General features: G+C 48.4%; 9 protein-coding genes across 9 annotated transcripts; 5 read left to right on the top strand and 4 right to left on the bottom strand.

The window, feature by feature from the left end:
• Window positions 1-1,231: 1,231 nt before the first annotated feature.
• On the bottom strand, window positions 1,232-2,524 carry LCP9604111_612 (uncharacterized protein; the record flags this gene model as incomplete). The annotated part of the gene is made up of 1 exon (XM_039069839.1): window positions 1,232-2,524. The coding sequence occupies one exon, from the start codon at window positions 2,522-2,524 to the stop codon at window positions 1,232-1,234; it is 1,293 nt and encodes a 430-aa protein (XP_038933160.1).
• A 1,166-nt stretch (window positions 2,525-3,690) lies between these two features.
• LCP9604111_611 (SDR family oxidoreductase) lies at window positions 3,691-4,727 on the top strand (the record flags this gene model as incomplete). Its single annotated transcript, XM_039069828.1, has 5 exons — window positions 3,691-3,995; window positions 4,062-4,371; window positions 4,427-4,482; window positions 4,532-4,640; window positions 4,695-4,727. 5 exons carry the CDS (start codon window positions 3,691-3,693, stop codon window positions 4,725-4,727), a joined length of 813 nt encoding a protein of 270 aa, XP_038933159.1.
• Window positions 4,728-4,993: 266 nt separating this feature from the next.
• Window positions 4,994-5,795, bottom strand: LCP9604111_610 (uncharacterized protein; the record flags this gene model as incomplete). The annotated part of the gene is made up of 3 exons (XM_039069817.1): window positions 4,994-5,417; window positions 5,483-5,616; window positions 5,676-5,795. The coding sequence occupies 3 exons, from the start codon at window positions 5,793-5,795 to the stop codon at window positions 4,994-4,996; spliced, it is 678 nt and encodes a 225-aa protein (XP_038933158.1).
• A 1,106-nt stretch (window positions 5,796-6,901) lies between these two features.
• On the bottom strand, window positions 6,902-7,792 carry LCP9604111_609 (uncharacterized protein; the record flags this gene model as incomplete). The annotated part of the gene is made up of 1 exon (XM_039069806.1): window positions 6,902-7,792. One exon carries the CDS (start codon window positions 7,790-7,792, stop codon window positions 6,902-6,904), a length of 891 nt encoding a protein of 296 aa, XP_038933157.1.
• Window positions 7,793-8,931: 1,139 nt separating this feature from the next.
• On the top strand, window positions 8,932-10,186 carry LCP9604111_608 (uncharacterized protein; the record flags this gene model as incomplete). Its single annotated transcript, XM_039069795.1, has 2 exons — window positions 8,932-9,267; window positions 9,332-10,186. 2 exons carry the CDS (start codon window positions 8,932-8,934, stop codon window positions 10,184-10,186), a joined length of 1,191 nt encoding a protein of 396 aa, XP_038933156.1.
• A 717-nt stretch (window positions 10,187-10,903) lies between these two features.
• Window positions 10,904-11,923, top strand: LCP9604111_607 (sugar phosphate isomerase/epimerase family protein; the record flags this gene model as incomplete). Its single annotated transcript, XM_039069784.1, has 1 exon — window positions 10,904-11,923. One exon carries the CDS (start codon window positions 10,904-10,906, stop codon window positions 11,921-11,923), a length of 1,020 nt encoding a protein of 339 aa, XP_038933155.1.
• Window positions 11,924-15,794: 3,871 nt separating this feature from the next.
• LCP9604111_606 (Ras family protein) lies at window positions 15,795-16,718 on the top strand (the record flags this gene model as incomplete). The annotated part of the gene is made up of 4 exons (XM_039069773.1): window positions 15,795-15,806; window positions 15,880-15,994; window positions 16,119-16,394; window positions 16,480-16,718. 4 exons carry the CDS (start codon window positions 15,795-15,797, stop codon window positions 16,716-16,718), a joined length of 642 nt encoding a protein of 213 aa, XP_038933154.1.
• Window positions 16,719-17,589: 871 nt separating this feature from the next.
• LCP9604111_605 (flavin adenine dinucleotide pyrophosphatase) lies at window positions 17,590-18,636 on the bottom strand (the record flags this gene model as incomplete). Its single annotated transcript, XM_039069762.1, has 3 exons — window positions 17,590-18,223; window positions 18,327-18,493; window positions 18,559-18,636. The coding sequence occupies 3 exons, from the start codon at window positions 18,634-18,636 to the stop codon at window positions 17,590-17,592; spliced, it is 879 nt and encodes a 292-aa protein (XP_038933153.1).
• A 348-nt stretch (window positions 18,637-18,984) lies between these two features.
• LCP9604111_603 (GMF family protein) lies at window positions 18,985-19,666 on the top strand (the record flags this gene model as incomplete). Its single annotated transcript, XM_039069750.1, has 4 exons — window positions 18,985-18,987; window positions 19,063-19,162; window positions 19,296-19,426; window positions 19,475-19,666. The coding sequence occupies 4 exons, from the start codon at window positions 18,985-18,987 to the stop codon at window positions 19,664-19,666; spliced, it is 426 nt and encodes a 141-aa protein (XP_038933151.1).

Here is a 19,666-nt window from a genome sequence, read left to right as displayed (position 1 = left end):
CCTTCGACGATGCGACCCGTTACCTCGAAGGACCAACCCTAACCAATAAGGGCGAGGCATCCGTTAAGCTGAAATCGTTCTACGAGAAGATCAAGCTTAGGACCGGGAGATACCCTAGGATTTGGCGCCTCGACGGAGGAACGGAGTTCAAGAGCGTCATCGAGTGGGGGACCATACAAGGCATGACATTCGAAATCACGCCATCCAGCACTATATCAACAAATTTTGGCCATGTCGAGTGCAGTTCAGAATCCAAGCCTGGTTTAAGTTTTACTCGCCACATGGAAGGTGGATGGAAGACTTGAAAGATGCGAGCGGAGTCTATCATACCTTTCTATAGATCCTCTGTCAGAAAGCGGGTGAGAATGGAGACTTATGAATCAAGTCCGCGTTGAGCCTACCGGATTGCATCAGATATTGTTGGGTGTCCGGAAGGCAGTCACCCATGTGGGTACAGATCACCAGATAGTTCCGCTTTCTCTTCCTCTCTCTCTCTCCCTTCTGTCCATGAGAACTTAGCAGAATCGACACCAGTTGTTTTCCTCTTTACAGATACAACGTAGTACGATCGCCATTACATGTTCACCTCTCCTTCTCTCCTCCGACATCATCTAGCCGAATGCGCTCTGGTTGTTTCTCATAAAGACACTACGTGATCATTCGCCATTAGATATCCTTTGGACAGCCACCGCCGGCAACGTTGCTTGCCAGCCATCCATGAAGAATATATATACCCAGCCGCTTGTGCTCATGAGATTTAGAACTTCAAAACATGTACGCATTCTACTTGTCTGCTTTATATTGAAGGAAGCCTTCATAAATTCTTTGATAAGGATGTACAGCATAGATCTTGATCTCGCACAAATGAAACTAAAACGAAGGCATGATGGACTCATCCAGATATGAAAGTGGCCCAAAACCAAGCTGATAGTCAGATAAAGGAAATGAAAGAAAGACAACATTTGAACGTAAGAGACACGGCCCTTTCTTTGGTTCTTGATTTTCTCAACAATAAATTTGAAATATCGACATGGAGAAAATAGAAAATCCACAAAAATCCTTGCCAAATGGAAGCTGATCCTGAGCAAATCCAAAGAGTAAGCTCAATCTGATCAATCCAAACAGGCGGCAATCAAAGAGCAAAGTGAAACCTGCCAAATGTGAGTTCAAGATCCAAACAATCTAAATTAGATGCAAAGCTAATCCGATCGAGGAGAAGAGGGACTACTACCTAGCTCAGAGTGTGCTTGATTGATCTGAGCATCGATTTCCACCCCCGCTGCACCTTTTGGAATGCTTTTTTGATTGCCCTATAGCGACCAAAGATAGGAGTCGGGAAGGAGAAATATTCTTCACGCGGTGCCCCAGCTACACAAGTTGTAATCTTACGAGGCGGTCTCTTCGCCTGCTTGAACGCCAGTGAGCTTGAGGCCTCAGGGTACTCTGAGTCTTTTATAGACTCGCATTGTCGCAGTGGTGAGGGTTTCCGCTCCCAAGTCCTCCGTCGGGGAAACCGACTCGATCTCTCAGCGGCTTCAGAGGCTTCATCACGGCACTCAGTCCATTGTGACAGTGAGCGAATGGCACTCGACTCAACAAAGCCATTTCCAACGGCTAAACCTGTCGCTTCGTAAGTCCGGGTATTACCAAAGTCTGTCGTAATATCGTCATTCGTATCGCTCGAATCCTCCATCCACATTCCATGAGGCGAATAAAATTTGAAAACACGTCCAGCGGAGGCACGTACAAGCTCTGAGCCTCGGAGTTCAAACAAACTTTCATCTTGGTGATCCAAAAATACAAGTACGGGGTCAATGTACTGGGTAGCTCGGTTTAGAACTGAGTAAACTCTCCACATGGCACCTCCCTGTGGCTTTTTTGGCTTTGCGAGGATAATGGCTAGCGAATCAGACGGAGAGGTCGAGCTGCGTGTGTAAACTCGTAGCCCCATCCAGTTGAAGTGATGAATCCCTGTATCGGCATTGATCCAGGCCTGACGGTCCCCAAAGATATTGTTGATAGACTGTTGTGCAGCCAAGTGGAGGTCTGGTTCACCGTTGACTGTGAACATGTTCTGAGCTAACTCGTCATTGATGGGAGATCCCTCGTATGCTGAAAGATCGGTAGTATCATCATCGGAGTCTGTGAATATTCTCTCAGAAGAGCTGGAGGTTATATCTTGAGTGCCATGTACCCAGCCCAATGTCTCATCCCAGACTTCTTCATAGACAGTTGGGAGTGATGGCCTATAATTGGGATATCTAAGATAGCGAGTAGTAGGATATATCTCATTGTGTATATCTGGCTTTGGCAATGGGTAACCAAGAGGGTCTGGTGTGATGGGCATATGTGAATTATCGTTGGTCGCAGCGTCCCCAACATCTTCGGCCCAATCAAAATCACACCGGCGAAGAAGCTCATCAGATGAAGCTTTCTGGGTTGAAGAAGATTCATGTAAGCTTCCATTACGGTTTGACACAATGTTCAGAGGAGTCATATAGCAAACCCTGGCTGGAGAAGGCATCCTGATGAAATATCTTGTAATATCCGATAGATGTTGTCATCAATATCCCATGTAAGTAATTGCAATCGAGCCGTGTGGTCGTGATTCTAGGATATATGCACATGAAGCAAATGTTAGAATGTCAACAAGGTTGTATCTAGGAAGAGGTGGTAGGTTACCGTGGTGTTTTTGCTGCGCTGGATATAGAAGGAACGACCCTTGCTCTCTCTGTCTGAACAAAACGATCAAAAAAGGGCTCAAGGGAAAGAGCCGACGCTGTGATTGCTGTACACTGCTGGGTATCATCAAGGTTATTTATTAGATGTATCGGGGGCAGTACCTGGTCTTTAGAACTATGAATCGATGTCCTCCAAGGAAATGTAGACAATGGCATTCATTTGATCTTTGTCCAGCTACAACGAGTCTCGCGTTAATCACCATGATCATGCACTTGGCCCTTTGTCATGTTCAAGATGACCATCCCAATTAGGGCATTTTCCTTTAAAGAGGAACTATTTCTTTGAACAAGTCCTACGGGGCTTTGTCTCCCATCTTAGTCACTCTAAGGAGTACAAAGAATATGATGAGGCATTCAGAGACAAACTCCATTATCAACATGACCTCCGAAAACCGTGTCAAGCGCCCTACAACATCTTTGCTGTGTTTGTGAGTCACTGTGCATTAAGTATCTTTTGTATAGATATTCCATACAGCAGATACATAGGCACAAAATGAACACTTTGATTTTCTCAATTCCCAAGCTAGCTTCTTACTCCCTGCACAATTACCCAATTCACTACCCAGCTATACGGGAATAGTCATCGGTAGGTTCCTATTTCGGCAAGGGTGGAATTACTCCCACGTACGTCGATTCGTGGCCCATAACTAGTGGGGGCTTGGCACGATTATCTCGAGATAAGAAATATCGGCCTTCTTGCCGATCGCGGGCGAGCGTTGTCTGGGATTACATAACACAATATGACGCCAGAGTCCCCGCACTCGTTCGTGATCAATCTATTTATTTTGGGTTCTGCGTTTCATTTCTCCTTGAAAAATAGAGACTTCGATCCATGACCCGTCTACGAGCGTGCTTCAGATTAATTGGACTCTTTCAACGACTCTCACGCCCCTCTACATCCCCAGCTCTCTTCGCAAGCCCCACCTTCCGAACTTCTATCCGACGCACCATGGCTTCCGCAATGGCAAAGCGCCTCGAAGGCAAGACTATCGTCATTACCGGTGCCTCATCTGGCATTGGAAAGAGCACTGCCCAGGAGTTCGCCCGTACGTCGCCCAAGAACCTGAAGTTGATCCTTACCGCGCGCCGCATCGACACATTGAAGGAGGTCGCGGCGGAGATCACGAAGGAGGTCGGCAATGGTGTCCAGGTTCTTCCCGTCAAGCTGGATGTCAGCAACCCAGAGGAAGTGAGCAACTTTGTTTCCTCCCTGCCCGAGGAGTTCCGGGAGATTGACGTCCTTGTCAACAATGCGTGAGTCATGCACACCAAGCTAAACTGATTGATATGCACGGTCGATACTGACATTCACGGTGAAAGTGGCTTGGTCAAGGGTGTTGCCCAGGCACCTTCGATTGCTGCCGAGGATATCAAGGTCATGTTTGACACCAACGTCACTGGTCTCATTAACATGACCCAGGCCATCCTGCCCATCTTCAAGAAGCGCTCTGAGGGTGGCCGTGGCGATATTATCAACATTGGCAGTATCGCCGGCCGCGAGCCTTACTCTGGTGGTAGCATCTACTGCTCCACCAAGGCGGCTGTCCGCTCGTTCACTGATGCTCTGAGAAAGGAGCTCGTCGCCACGAGAATCCGTATCATTGAAATCGATCCTGGTCAAGTTGAGACGGTATGGGCATCGCATATATTATTCGCCTTTGATATGAAGCTAATATCGTGATTAGGAGTTCTCCGTTGTGCGATTCTATGGAGACAAGTCTAAGGCTGATGCTGTCTACAAGTAAGCCATGCTAAGGGAACTGAAACAGAATATAGTTAACAATTGGCAGGGGCGTCGAACCATTGACCGGTGATGACATCGCCGAGGTGATTGTCTTTGCAGCTGGGCGTCGCGAGAACGTTGTGATCGCCGATACCCTGGTCTTCCCCAGCCACCAGGTAAGCTTATTTTGCGGTTAAATCTTGTTATAGACATGTTCTGACAATCTATAGGCTTCGGCTGGCGTCATGCACCGCAAGTCGTAACTTACACTCCATAAAGCAGAGTGAAGATATAGAGGCTTTAGATGGCGCTCATTGTACATGTTGCAAGGCCTCCGGTTGTGTTGCGTGAATATGAAGTACATATTCGACCGCCAACAATATAGGTTTTGAAAGGTCTATCAGACCGAAGTACAAAGTATTACACGCTTCGTATATTGCATATTATACATGAGAAAGGTACATATTTATCGAGACAGGCATTAACGAAGTTGGGCATCCAAGTTCATCCCAAGAAAACGACCCGATGATCAGAGAGCGGCGAGGGCCAGTGCAGCAGCAACACCACCGGCAGCCCAGCGCGCGTTTCCAGTAATCATAGGCATAGCAGCATTACCAGTCTCAGTCTGGCTGGTGGCAGCAGCACTGCTGTCAGTGCTCGTTCCGGTGCTAGTTCCAGTGCTAGTTCCAGCAGCGGTGCTATCAGAAGTAGAAGCAGAGGTAGTCATAGTAGCAGCGCTAGTCGAAGCGGCCGTAGAAGCGGAGACGGCAGCACCAGTGGTGGCGGAAGAGCCGTCAGTTCCAGTTGCAGTGATAGTCACGGGCATGTACACGCCACCGGGGATTTCGCTGATTGCGATGGCCGAGTGCCACGAGGAGGTGCTGCCATCGGTCACGACGGTTGCGCCGCACGTCGCGCTTATGGAATCGAACTTGCAGCTCTCGCTGATGGTGCTGTTTCGGGAAAGGATCAGCTCTGAGTGTGGGGGTATATATAAGTGGTGCAGATAGTTACTTACACATCCTCTGTGCTGTATGCCAGGCTGACGGTTGAAGGGCCTTGGGCCACGGTCATACCATCGAAGGGAAGGCCGCACTCGTCGGCGTCAACATTGGGAGCGCACTTGAGATAATATTTGGTCATGGAGCCGCTCTGGAAAGATATTAGTCAACTTCCTGTGCTAAATCAACAGAGAGGATGATTGCACATACAGTGCCAATGACCTTGCCATCAATTCGTTGCTCGTCGAATCCGGGGAGGAAAAGAGAGGTTGTCTGGACAGCGAGGGCTGTAGTGGCACCGGCCAAAAGAGCGAGAGATTGGAGACGCATGTTGTATTGAATGAATAACGAATGAATGAATGAACGAAATGACGAATTAACGAATGTCGGGGTAGTCAACGAGCGACAGAAATGGAATTTGTACGTGAAAAGGAGACAAGAAGATGGACTTGGAGATAGTTATATAAGTCCATTTCAATTTCAGCGCGGTAAGCATCTAGACGGAAACCTTGGAAAGCTTGGAAATCTACAACTGAAACGAAGCCTTCCCATTGGCTGGTTCCTTTTATTCTAGCCGACTAAGAGATATTTTCTTTCCTCTTCGGTGCTAGTGCGGTGCTAGTGCGGCCACCTGGACCCCTTAATGGCCACCAAAATAGCTCGGAAGGGTCCAGACAGGGCAAGCCTGGCCGGGACTCGAAAATTTCCAATTCCTGTACTTTGTAGTTTGGCGGTTACGGTGTGGCTGTACTCTTAGGCTAAAAATATTGCGCTCGTTAGAACTTTATAGATAGAAAAAGAGTGCCGAAATATTCCAAGTAACACATGATATGCCTATCTAAGTGGACTCGGGGCTCCAGGGCCAATTTCCACCAAGCTAGTCCCTTGCTGGACTGCCTGGCTGCCTAGCCGGGACCCTCAGCCTCAATTCCCCCGACCCTTTTTCTTTTACCTTTTTAATTAAGCCGGTGGCCTGAGGAACATTAGCATTGTGGGGATCTTTTACAGTACATAGTACCTATGGAGGTCCATTTCAAAAGTTCTGTCTCAACCTTTTTTTGCTTTTTTAAAAATACACTAGCGTGTAATGGTGGTGTATAGCTCCTACAGGGACCCCCAAATGCCTTCTGGCAGCTGTTATTGGAGAAGAAGCTTAAAAAGGTTCTGATACTATAGAATTAACTAAGTTACTGAAGTGAGCCCGGTAATATCTATGATTTAGTGTAGGGTAGAATTCATACGGCAGCTGCTGCCTTGCATGTCTGAAACATAATGATTGACACGAGGAAAAAGTCATATTTTTGGTGATACTGTGAGCCTTTGACATCTCGTGTTTGAATCACAGGGTTGCTCCATGCGGTTTTATTTAGGGCCAGGGTAGACATCAATCTACCCTTCTTTAACCTTCGCCATTCCCTGTTCTGCAAGGATCGTTTTCACCAGTCGCCTTCAAGGATCTTATATGAATCATCAATCGCGTTGGACTCCTCCACTTCATCGTCTGTGTCCCAATAAGTGTCATCTTCAACCTGCCAATTCTCCTCCTCGCTTGAGAAACTCCAATTTTCATTTGGAAATGAGTCTGCTTCAGGAGAATGGTCCAGGTCTGACCCAGACAGTTCGTCTCTGTTGACTGAGAAAGAGAACATGCCGGGCAAAGCACTTTGCAGTGTTGACATATCAAAAGTCGTCTCAATCTGACTTCTGCGTAAGAAGCGATCGTTGTGCTCCTTGAAAGCAGGTAGTATTTTGTCCTCGTACCAATGAACGTCCTCGATAAGGTCATCCCAGTCCCAGTGTGCTACGACCTCATCAGGCGTAACCTCCCAAAGACAGAGATATTCATCTTTATAGAAAGAATACGCCCTTCTATATGGGTCCTGCACTTCGTAATATCTTAGTTCTGATTCCATTTCGAGTATCGGTAGACCGTTGGCGATGCGAACGTTTGGATTGATAACCGTAAGTGTTCGCGGGAACCGTGGCCCCTTTCTCCTGGACAGGAATCTTTGCAGACCTAATACTGATGCAGTAAAGGATATGAATGGCGTTGGCTCCCATATCTGATAGGCAGCATGTGTGGCTAGTGACTTTTCTCGACTTTCTCGCGAACCCAACCGCTGTCGGGGCAAACGAGCCAGCATTCTATTTGATTGATCGGGATGACTGCCAGAGTTTTTGTCCCATACTCGAAGGAGGGGAGCGGAGCAAGCAGGATTAGGCATTTTGGCCCATGAGTGTGACGAAAGACCCTTTTCCTCAAGAAAAGGGTTCGCAAATTCTAGAAGCTCCAAGGCACAAGCTTTGTCAAAGACTGTAGTCTGCATCTTGAAGTATAGTTCCTGAGGACTATTATCACGAATATTGATCAATAAAGCAATCACTTTATGTGTCAGTGATCAGAGAAGAATGGCTGACGGAATCTTGTGTGATAGATTTGACCCCGCACTATAATCACATGTCACAGCTTGGACAGGAAGATTAAGCATCGGATGTTTCTTACTTGTGTTCAATTTTAACATAATCACGTTTGCACTGAGCTTGGTGGAGAAAACAGAGGTGGTGGCCGCGGCACTGGCACTGTTAGTGAGGAAAGTAGTATATTATCTCTATGGCACCCGATATTGAAAATGGGTTCAAGTTCTATACGTTTCTATTCAAGCGTGAGTGTCGAAAGTGACTTTTAGCACTCTTTCCTTGTAGTTACGGACCGTGTCAATACACCATGCTAGAAAGGCATCAAAGCCTTGGTCGGGATCCATTTCGTAAGAATTCCAGTTACGTTTGAGAGGCCCTTGTTCTTTATCACATTATCATGGTCACGTCCCTAGATGGAAAATAGTAGCTCCCTCAGTGGATCCCTCAACCCATTCCTTCGTGATTCAATGCGCGCTGTTTTGATTTGGCCGAAGCCTCGCAAACATAACTTTTTGAAAATAGTCGAAGGACCTGAAGGCTGAGTCACCATATGTTTCAAGGTGCTTGACGGCCATGTGCCCCAAAGCCAGTGCTTCCCCGCTAAGCCATTGCCAAGCTTCAAAGAGGGTAATACTAAGCGATTAGTTAGTATCCTTTTCTCCAAGAATCAGCCAAGCATATCTCAACTGAAGTTCATAAGGCTCTGTGAGACAGACTGTCATGGACTCATCGCTGATACTGCAGGTGATCATTTGCATCAAAATGCCAAGTTCTTTCTCCCAAAGGAAGCCCAAGCTGCACCCTGATTCGAGTACAAGCGTTAGCGACAACTGCCACACGAACTCATGTCCTATATAGGCTCGATTTTACACGGAAGCTCCTTGGCAAGGCATATTCCTACCTTGGCATAAGCTACAAAGAAAAGCTCCGATGTCTTCAATTATAAAGGAGCGCCATGGGAATGCAAAGATCTACTAACTCAACCGATCACTACTACCAGATATAGAACCCATCTTTCAAATTAATATACTATTTTCCGACCAACGCAATGACAGGAAAAATCGATGCCAACAATAAGGTCTACAAGCTCGCCGCCTTGCCCTTCATTTTGGAACGCAAGGGCGAGTACGATGAAGCCATACAAGTCTACAAAAATGCCATCACTGTTTTGGATTCAGCAATCAAAATATACAAGAAAGGAAATGTCCTCAAAATCAACAGAAAAATGTTTGAGAGACAGGTCCAAGTTCATCGAGAGCGCCTGGCCTATCTCGAAGACCTAAAGCGCAAGGGCAGCTTCGATGGTATAATATTGCCGCCGACGATTTTGGATGCGATGGAGGAGGTGGAAAACGAAGACGGAACCACTTGGTCGTTGACCCAGGTAAACCACACAGTCCAGGACCCCGTACACCTCTTCTAGATCACTGACCCTGATCAACTGCCAGATTCGCAAGGATCTTAATACTTTCCGCGGAGACGATCCCAGTCAATCTGCAAAGGATATCAGCACAGCTCCAGCCCACCTCCAGCCATTCCTCAATACCGACACCTCGCAACGCCCCTTCTTCTCGCTGACTCTTTCTCCGTCGGCGCCCCCAGTCACGTACCGGATTACGCATTCCTCGGAGCTGGTCAACCTGGGTCTGCGCTCATATTGGTTTTTCGTCAAAGACTCGACCAACACGCACGTCTTGTACGCCCTCCAATTCGTCTGGAGCAACGAGGCACCCATCGTCGACACGGTACTCCGACGTGCCGGGGAATTCTTACCTCAGATCGGGGCGACGAGTGTGAAGCTGCAGAAGACTAAAGGAGGCAGTTTCCGGATGACCACACGGACAATCCCCGATATAGGCGCAATTACCGAGATTCCGGATGGGGAGATGCAGAGAAAGGATTGGTCGCCGCGACGATTTGAGTATGGAGGTCGCAATTTCGTTTGGAAGAGTGCAGCGGCAGAGGGTAAGAAGGAAGGCGGGATGTTTGGGAGCTTTGGCATCGCCTGGGAGACTTTGTATGAGACGAAGCGGGTGTGGGCTAAAAGTGGAAGTAGGACCGGCAAGATGGAAGATGAAATTGTTGGCCCCAGGCTGTGCTGGGGAGAGAAGAAGGGAGGGAGCGGTGTTGATCACAGCATTCACATGGTTGGTGGCTTGGATATGTATTTCAGAGAGCATTTGCTCGCGGTCCAGTTGTCGAGGTTGGCTCGCGCCACCCATCCCCCGCAAAAGGATACTCAGGGGATCGAAGCAGCATCGGCTGGCCTGGGTTGGCTTTCGATTGTTTCATCTTTGGCATGAAAGAAGCCTGGGATTCTTTTTTCGCGGCACGTTTTCTCATTTTATAATATCGAGTTTTGCTTTTAGTCGAGGTGTAGAAACAAATTAACATTATGTTGATAGGTCTTTATCTAACTGATCTCGTATGAGGATTACCCCCTATCCAGCTTTTTACTCACCGACCAAAGTCTATATCCCTTAGTAGTCGTGTGTTTCCGAGTGCTCCGATGTGATTGCGGTGGAGCAAGCAGGCAGTTCCCTCACACTTGGACTTTCACCAACGACATTGATCACATGCCCCGCAAACACTTGAACACTTGAAGGTCGAAGAATGGGCATATGTGCTCTGAAATAAATAAAAGCCATTGGTTCTCGAGCTTTCATGGTCATCCAAGCTGATGCCGTTCGTATCACGTGATCGGTGTTGATTTACCCGAACCCCAATAACGGGCGACGACTTCCTCCTCTTGGGGTGAAGAGATGATTTCTTGAGAGGAGAAAAGCACCAGGGCCGAGACTTCTCAAGTCATATATGCCAACAGTCAACATGCAGAAATATCTCATTAGACCCAATCGTAGAATCTTCCTCCGTACGTACGGCGAAGATCTGAACCGACAACGGCAAGACCTTCTTACCCCACAACCCGTGGACTCCGCGTACATAGCATCAACATCCTCCACAGGAATATCTCACCAACTTAACTCATTGTCAAATTCAAATTCCGATACAGAGACACCATGGCCTATCAACCTGCTATTATGAGTGTCTCCTTGGGACGACCTTGGCTCCATGATTTTGAATATAAGATGGACCAAGCTTCAAAAGCAGGTTTCAAAGGAGTAGAGCTTTTCTACGAAGACCTCGATTATTTCGCACGAGGGATTTCCAAGAATGACACCCCAACATCCGATCAACTGCTCCAAGCAGCAGATAAGATCCACTCAATCTGTCAAGCCCACTCCCTCGAGATTATCACGCTGCAGCCGTTCCTCTTCTACGAGGGACTCAAAGACCGAGAGCAGCATGCAAAGCTGATTGAAAAGATGAAACTGTGGCTGCAGCTCGCCAAACGCTTGGACACCACCACCATCCAAATCCCCGCCAACTTCCTCCCGGCAGAGCAACTTACGGACGACATTGATGTTATAGTGGCCGATCTGAGGCAACTGGCGGATATGGGCGCCGCCGAAACTCCCGTTATTCGCTATGCGTATGAGAATCTCTGCTGGAGCACGGTCAACGACACCTGGGAGAAAGTCTGGGATGTGGTTAAGCGCGTTGACCGACCTAATTTCGGCATGTGTCTTGACACCTTCAACATCGCGGGGAAGGTGTGGGCCGACCCCACCTCGCCAACCGGCAAGACGGCCAATGCGGATTCAGATTTGAAGGAGTCGCTCGAGCGGATGGTGGCCGAGGTCGATGTTGCGAAGGTCTTTTATCTTCAGGTTGTAGATGCAGAGAGGTTGCAATCACCACTGGTCCCGGGTCATCCGTTCTACGTGGATGGTCAGCCGGCGCGGATGAACTGGTCGCGGAATGCGAGAGCTTACATGTACGAGGAGGACCGCGGAGTATATCTGCCTGTGGAAGATGTTGCAAGAACTATTACGTCGGGATTGGGATACAAGGGATGGATCTCGATGGAGTTGTTTTCGAGAACGATGGCTGAAGAGGGTCAACATGTACCCGATCAGCATGCGCAGAGGGGTATTGCGTCTTGGAAGAAGCTACAGCAGAGGCTTCAGCTCAATTGAAGTTTGTGAAGCAGAGTTGCGACTACAATATGCATGTTATTCATAAGATATATTTGCTAGCATATCATCCTTGCATACATCAATTCATTTTCCATATGACTACTCTTTGGCAAGTCGGTACAATAATTATGCTTCTCCCCACAAACGGTTTTAGCATGCCGACGATGACCAAACATTTAATGGGCAAAATCTTTGGAGAAACCGATTCTTTTGGTCTAATGATCTTCCATGTCTATAGTATTCATTTCCAGTAACTAGAATTTAGTAAGTTAGTTCCCTTGTTCTATTCGGCTGTCTCGAGACATTCATGCAACCCCCCCCGGTCCAGTTTCAGGATATATTCCCCCCAGGCCGCAAACGCCACTGCTCCTCAATCTGGCACCCGATGATACGACTACCGAGGATCAGTCTCGTTGTTTGAAGATCTGGGTTTGTGTATCGAGATGTCGTACAAGCCGAGGAAGATGCCGCTATTGACGGCAGCACAGCAGAACCAGGGGTGGGACACTGTTACGGGTGTGGAGGTACTTCTCACACAGGCACCTGACCAGTTTCTACTTTGGATGAGACTTGAGCTGCCAAGGGAGATTATGGAAGTGACTGTAGTATTGATAGAGAGCAGATTACTATGAGTCAATGTAGTACGCTTAAGCTTTGGAATTAATAACCTAGGTCCGAAAAATGACAGGTAGAATATGCAAGTAATCGCTTGATTTGATAAACACGAAATAATACACCCGTCAATTGGCGCCCGAAACAAGAAACCATAGTCAAATGATTGGACCTGGTTGAATAGATAGGGTATTCGGCTATTCATTCCATTGCCTTTGTGTCAATCGATGTTTCCCCCGCACTAGGATTACCGAGAGAAATGGTCAACTCACGCTATATCTTCCATTCCGGCAACCCGCAGATCGTCGAAGATCCAATCGGCTTTAGTCTCTGATATATACATCGCCCTTGGGACATGCGATTCCCCCAATCGCGGATTTCCTGCTCCAAGATCGGCAGGTTATGGCAATTCACTGGAAGCCATCCGGTGGCCGTAGGCTGGATCAGTAGCGCAAGGACATTCAAAACCCAGAACTTGCTGTTGCTGCTTCTTCCGGGACAGTTGAGGCTGCTGTCGTAGGACCTTATTACCCTGTCGACAAATGGATGCAAGGGACGAGTGATATCGGCGATTCGGAACAGTCCCGTCAGAAGCGGCGTGTCGAATATTCTACCAGTATACTCGTGCTCCGGTCTCAGGCCAGATCCTGTGTCTATGACGTGGTATGCCATCCCTCCCACGGGGTCTGAGTGGAGGTATAGACCCCAGTAGAACTCATTGGGCTCGGGTGGTTCATGATGGGCTTGGAGAATGACATACAGTCCGCCGACTTGGAGATCTGCAAGAGACATTGGAGGTTATTGGATGGAGCTTGGGATATTCGGCGTTTGGCTTGTTGTCAGTTTGTTTAGTCTCCTTGGGCGTTGGGTAGGGCACGGATTGGGTCGCGCTCGTTCTCTAGACAGATTTTTACGGTGATTTCTTCAGGGTCAGGTACTTAAATCTACAGATTGGACATGTTGTGTTTATTATTATTGCTCATGTGCCCAGGAACTTGTACCCCCATGCCCTGTTGCACGTCGAGTGCGATTGGTGATGCCTTCGGTCCCAAGTTAGGTCGAGTGTGATTCGGTCTTTTCTAAGCTGTGATCCCGGGGTATCTGTCCGGTTCTTATTTCCTCGGACAGCTGTAATTTCGAGTATACATTTATTGAGCTGGTTGATATATGTATAAAGCACTCTATGTGGATGGTGCGCCTCTCGATTTCAAAATGCATTTGGCCGTTGGCATGACAAGCATGATCGCTCCGCACTATGCAAGCCTAGGTTGTGTTGGTTCTAGGTATGTATCACGTCTGTGTGACTTGGCAAGTAGATTTGTCAGTAGATTCTGGATAATGTCTACCAATTGCATTTTCTATATCGATTTGTGCGGCTCATTTTCGCCTTCTCGTAATTGTCCCATGGTAGTTCTTCATAAGCGCTGCTTCGAAACACAGTCGCACTACTTCCGGATGCTGACAGTTGCATGATCACCCGAGCCATGATCCATCACAGACCGTCCGTTTGACGGGTCATATCAGGATCAGCCCACATTGCGAATCAAAGAATGCAGCCTTATGAATGATCAAATCTCACCTTCTAAGATAATGTATGGAATGGGATATTGAAATTTGAATGTCGACCAGCTAGTAATATCGCGACATCCCAGGTTGATCTCGCCTCTTTGCCAACGTTGAGACAAATATTTGAACCGACAAGGAATTGAGTTCCAGTCATCCGTGGAAAAGACACCAACAGAGTCCTGTCTAGGTCAAGACGGGCATGGCCCCCGGGGAAGAACCGTGGACCAAGCGCATAATTGTTCTTTTTACTTTTATTTTCGTTCGCTTTGACATCATTTCAAGGATTCTATGATCGGTAAAAAGTCAAAGAGTGTCAAAGTATAGCTAGGTGAAGCTTGTTATAGACATTACCTAGCTCGAGGTGCCCAAATGTGACACTGCACATACTCCGGGGCCAGATCCAAGTCTTCAATCGCGGGGTTCCGCCTGTCAACGCTAGTCTAAGCATTTTATAAGCAGAGAACACCGAAGAAAAGAAGTGTGGACGTCCAATATGCCGCTGTGTCATCTGTCAGAAAACGGGCGTGACTTGGATCTTCGTAAGGCATACGGCGATCGGGGAAAACCCAGTTGTCGGCATCAAACGTTCCGATGATTCGTACGATGGGGGTTCTAAAAGTGGAACCGCGACGAGAATCACAATTTTTTGGATGGATCCAATCATCAAAAATGACAGAGCTGACTGTGTTGCGGCGGGATGATGCAATTATGCAAGGCGGGCGTCTACTGCAAGCCATCCAGGCGTATAAGAAAGCCAAGATGAATATGCGGTGTCGAGCAAAGCATCCAGACTGTTTGGTGCCCAACTATCCCAACCTTGAATTGCTATCTGGATGATGGCTTCGTGTTATCTCTCACCAGCCAATATGGAGTAGAGGGTGGACATTGTAGGCCAATCCCCAAAGGCGCCAAAGAGGACCCATCTCGGGACGGCAGATCCACTCTGGAGGAACTGACTTGATCTGGCGATGGTATGTTGGAGATGTGTTGGAACCAGCACGGAGTAGACAAAACAGAGGCCGGTAATTGCGGACTTGATGGAGATGCAAGTAAAAGGAGCAATATCTCCGCTCTATATTAGAATTGCACGTTCCTCAATGGGTCCGTGGCTTAAGCCAATCAATGCCCTGGCCGAGATACAATTTAGTGTACCAACGTATATCGGAATGAAGGAGGAAGGAGGAAGGAGGAAGGCGAAGTTGGAGATAAGGCGCCCACAGTGCTACTTGTGTTATATAGATGAATCGAAGAGCTGAAGAACCAAAATAAACGGTAGCAACAATAGTAAATATAAAAGCAATCTATCATTCAATGGCGCGCATGTCCCCTTTTCCTCGCCCAATCACCTTTTCCTCCCCACTATCTCCTGAATTTCCCTTCGCCCCTTCTTTCCCTTCTTCTTTCGATTCTGTCTTCTCTAGAAAAAAAAAAAGGGAACAAGATCTCTTTGTGTTTGATTCTAAATCCTTTTGTTTACCCCAGACGGATTTGAACGAATTCGCCAAATCTTGGAAGCTCGCTGGTTTTCTCCATTTATTTCTTCCCGCCAGTTCCAACCTCCGAACTCTCCCCCTAATTCTCCTTTTGTTTTTTTCTTAAACGACCCAGGTGGATTTCGCTTTAAATTGTCCGATTCCTTTCTGATCGGCTTAATATCTCTTTTCTGTTTCATCTTCCCTGAGACTAACTCATAATGGCTTCAAAGGTGAGATGGTGATCCAATGTGCCGGATCCGACTTGTTTTGGTCATTCCAAATGGCTAACCCCGTCTCCAACAGTTCCTAAGAGAATACAAGCTGGTGGTCGTCGGCGGTGGTGGTGTCGGCAAGTCCTGTTTGACCATCCAGCTGATCCAGAGCCACTTCGTGGACGAGTACGATCCAACAATTGAAGGTGAGCACTTCGACGTCCCCCCTCAACCCATTTTATCAACCGCGCGGGTCCTATCGCTTTTCCCCAGCGGTGCCGGGCCCTGGTTGAACAGCATGGCTAATTCGGAACCTTCTTCCGCCTACAGATTCCTACCGCAAGCAGTGTGTGATCGATGATGAAGTCGCTTTGTTGGATGTCCTGGATACAGCAGGCCAGGAGGAATACTCGGCTATGCGAGAACAATACATGCGAACCGGCGAGGGATTCCTGCTCATCTACTCCATTACATCACGCCAATCCTTCGAAGAAATCATGACCTTCCAACAGCAAATCCTGCGCGTCAAGGACAAGGATTACTTCCCCATCATTGTTGTTGCCAACAAGTGTGATTTGGAAAAGGAGCGTGTGGTCTCCGAGGCAGGTATGTTTCCATTACCCTGAACTCTCCGCTTGAACTCTCTGGAAACCTAAATCCGAACCCCGAATCTAACCCTCACCGCGTACAGAGGGCGAAGCGCTCGCCCGTCAGTTCGGCTGCAAGTTCATCGAAACCTCCGCCAAGTCCCGTATCAACGTCGAGAACGCCTTCTACGACCTCGTCCGCGAGATCCGTCGCTACAACAAGGAAATGTCCTCGTACCCCTCCGGCTCCGGCGCGTTCGGCGCCCGCGCACCCGAGGGCAAGATGGACGTGGCCGAGCCAGGCGAGAGCGCTGGTTGCTGCGCGAGTTGCGTCATCATGTAAAAAAAACACCAACCTACCAAAATGTTCCGAATCGTTGCGATGCCGGCAGATCTCGAAACAACCCCCGAATCCGAAATACGCAGCACACAATGTCGGGAAGAGTTACGGGGGTGGATTTATATGTCCGAGCGTGTGGTGAACACCCACCTGCCCTTGGAAAAGTTGGATATCTTGTTTACCTTTGGATGGCCTTAATCTGCAATAACCCGCCACTCAGATCTAAATGGGAAACAATACAGAGACTGCAAAACGAAAGCTTGCAACCTCGAACAGAAAACAAACCAAACCAGAAAAAAATTACCAAAGAAGAAGTGGCATTGTCGTTTGTGTTACGGATGTTTGTGGGTTCTTCAATGGACTCGCATTCTTGATGACTGCCGACCTTGACGCCCAACCTCGTCTCACGAAACATTTTTGATTCCCCTTTTGTTGTCCGATTGCGATGTTTTAATCCCTATTTATTGTCTTTTTACTGTCGAAGTCTTTGCGAAAGATCCCTGGTGTTTGTTATCTATCGCCTCTTATTATCATTATCCTTGTCGCTCTCGTGAGGCGACACGGCTGTCAATATATGTTCTTTCATAGCAAGGTGGATGCCTTGCTTCCATCATTGCGGCCTGTACCTTTGTTTTTGAGGTTGTCTAGTATCTAGATCGTTCTATCTACTCTCGAATGCTCTGCGTATGATATACCGCCTATTCTCGATCGCAATTTATGATCTGGTTCCTACGGCTACTGCTTTGATATATCAAGGTTGATAATCTAACCTGGTCAAGATAGCCATGTTTGACACTAATATATATTTGGTAGGCTCTATGTGCTGCATGTATTTCAAGTCGCAGTCAATCTAGACAACTATGTAATAAATAATCTACTGACTGTAAACACGGTCCTCGTCGGACGGACAATCCAGCTCATCTTCCGTGGCAACCAGCGTACCCTGCACATTCTCCGCAACCTCACTGGCCAAGGAATCCATGTAAGCCTTATCCGCCCCGACCAAAGTAACAGTATTGCGCTTTTTACCCCAACGCGGATAGCTGCCAACCTTGACCCCCCGAGCCTTAACCCTAGCCGCCAACTCAGTCAGATATGGCGCGACCGCACTCTCAGGCAACGGCGTGCTGAACAACAAGCGGAACGTCCCCTTGCCTTCCGGGTCGGTCAAACGGGGAATAAGAGAGGGCTTCAAGCTAAGCAGCAGGCGCTCGAAGAGCCGCGGCACGCCGGGCAGGATGTGCACGTTGCCGTTCACCACCGCGATCGGCACCCACAGGTCATCGGCGACGAACACGGCCTGTGACTCAGCGGGGATCTTCGGGTCGAAGGGCAGCTCGACCATGCGCAGCTTGGCGGTCAGTCCTGGCGATGGTGTCTCCCAGTCGAAGTTCTGTTGCAAGGGGTGGGGCTTGGAGAGGCGCTTCATGCGCTCGAAGGCCGCCTGGTGCAATTCCAGCTTCAGGTCGAATGCCTTGGCGATTGAAGAGTATGTGATGTCGTCGTGTCTGTAAATGGGGGACATGTGTTAGCTAGGCTTTGTATGAAGCGCTGCGTTGCTTGCGTGCTGTCGGCATCGCTCGGGGAAACTAGGGACGGGGTTGGACACACGTGGGCCCAATTCCGCCGCTGGTCACGACGAAGTCATAGCGGGAGCTCATGCGTCGTACAGCTTCGACTATGTCATCTTCATCATCGGGGATAACCTCGATTCGCTTCAGGTCGATGCCGAGCGAGAAGCAGAACTTGGCTAGGAATGCCGAGTTGGTGTCAACGGTCTAAGGGTCGATAATGTCAGAATATATGTTCTGTTCACGGGGAGCCTATCGATATCTCAAACTACCTTTCCGCCGAGAACCTCATCGCCGATAATGAGGCATGCTGCCGTGTGGATGAGCTTCGGGTGCACGGCTGATGTCATCGCGGATAGACCTGAGCGAGCGGCCAGGGAAGGGGCCGAGAAGGAGGGGCTTATAGGACGAGAGGGACTGAATGGGCGTGATAAGTGCCGCGTCAGTAGATTCAATCGGTTGAGCATGAAGATATAGGTGGAGGAGTAATGTCTAGATTGTTCAAAGCGTGGAGGGATTGAGGTGGGGGAACAGGGAAACTCCGCCCGCATTTCCATCGTCTCGCCTCACATTCCTACAGTCTTCTCCTTTTTCAGGTCGGACATACCGGTATCATCTTTATACAGTGCATTATTAGCGCTAGGCTGAGAACTTTCGTTTACTTGACTTCTCTGCGTGTCCCACAGTTGACGTCCAAAATGGTGAGATGTCTCCCCGCACCAGGGCACCAGGTCGGCCAGGCGAAAGTTTCCCCCATCAGATGCTAACTTTAGTAGTCTGATTCACGACTATATTCGTTCTCGCCCGAGACTAAGGAGAAGCTGCGCAAGTTTCGTCTGGGCACATCGAGAGCCAAGGATGCGCAAGCTATCATCTGTACGGGCCCCTAACTCTGCGCTTTCCCACACCTGCCATACATTTCGAGACCAGGCGGGCTATATAGCACGTAGATAGTGCCAGCCATAACCATACATTGCCTGCGTCCGAAGCTGACGTATCACGCAAATAGATATGATTGATACAAAGACTCAAGAAATCCGGCCGCAAGACAATGAAGTCTACTCCAAGATGGAAGATCTGGCCGATGATCTTCCCGAATCCTCGCCGCGGTTCATTCTCCTCAGCCACCCAATGACTACCGTAAGTCGTCCATCAATAATGCAGGCCTCACGTACTAATGAGATATAGAGAGACGGCCGTCCCTCGGTCCCTTACGTTCTCCTCTACTGGCTCCCTGAGAACTGCAACCCGATGCAACGCATGTCGTATGCAAATGCAGTGGAGCTGATGCGCAGCAGTGCCCAAGTCAACCGAGTGATTGAGGTGGAGGCCGATGAAGATATCATCAACATCAAGTCCAAGCTGACCGGGTCGGATTAA

The sequence above is a fragment of the Penicillium roqueforti genome (assembly GCF_015533775.1).
Source record: "Penicillium roqueforti strain LCP96 04111 chromosome Unknown scaffold_01, whole genome shotgun sequence".
Classification (NCBI taxonomy): domain Eukaryota; kingdom Fungi; phylum Ascomycota; class Eurotiomycetes; order Eurotiales; family Aspergillaceae; genus Penicillium; species Penicillium roqueforti.
Note: the sequence above shows the minus strand (reverse complement) of the source record. Positions and strands in the feature narration are given on the sequence as shown.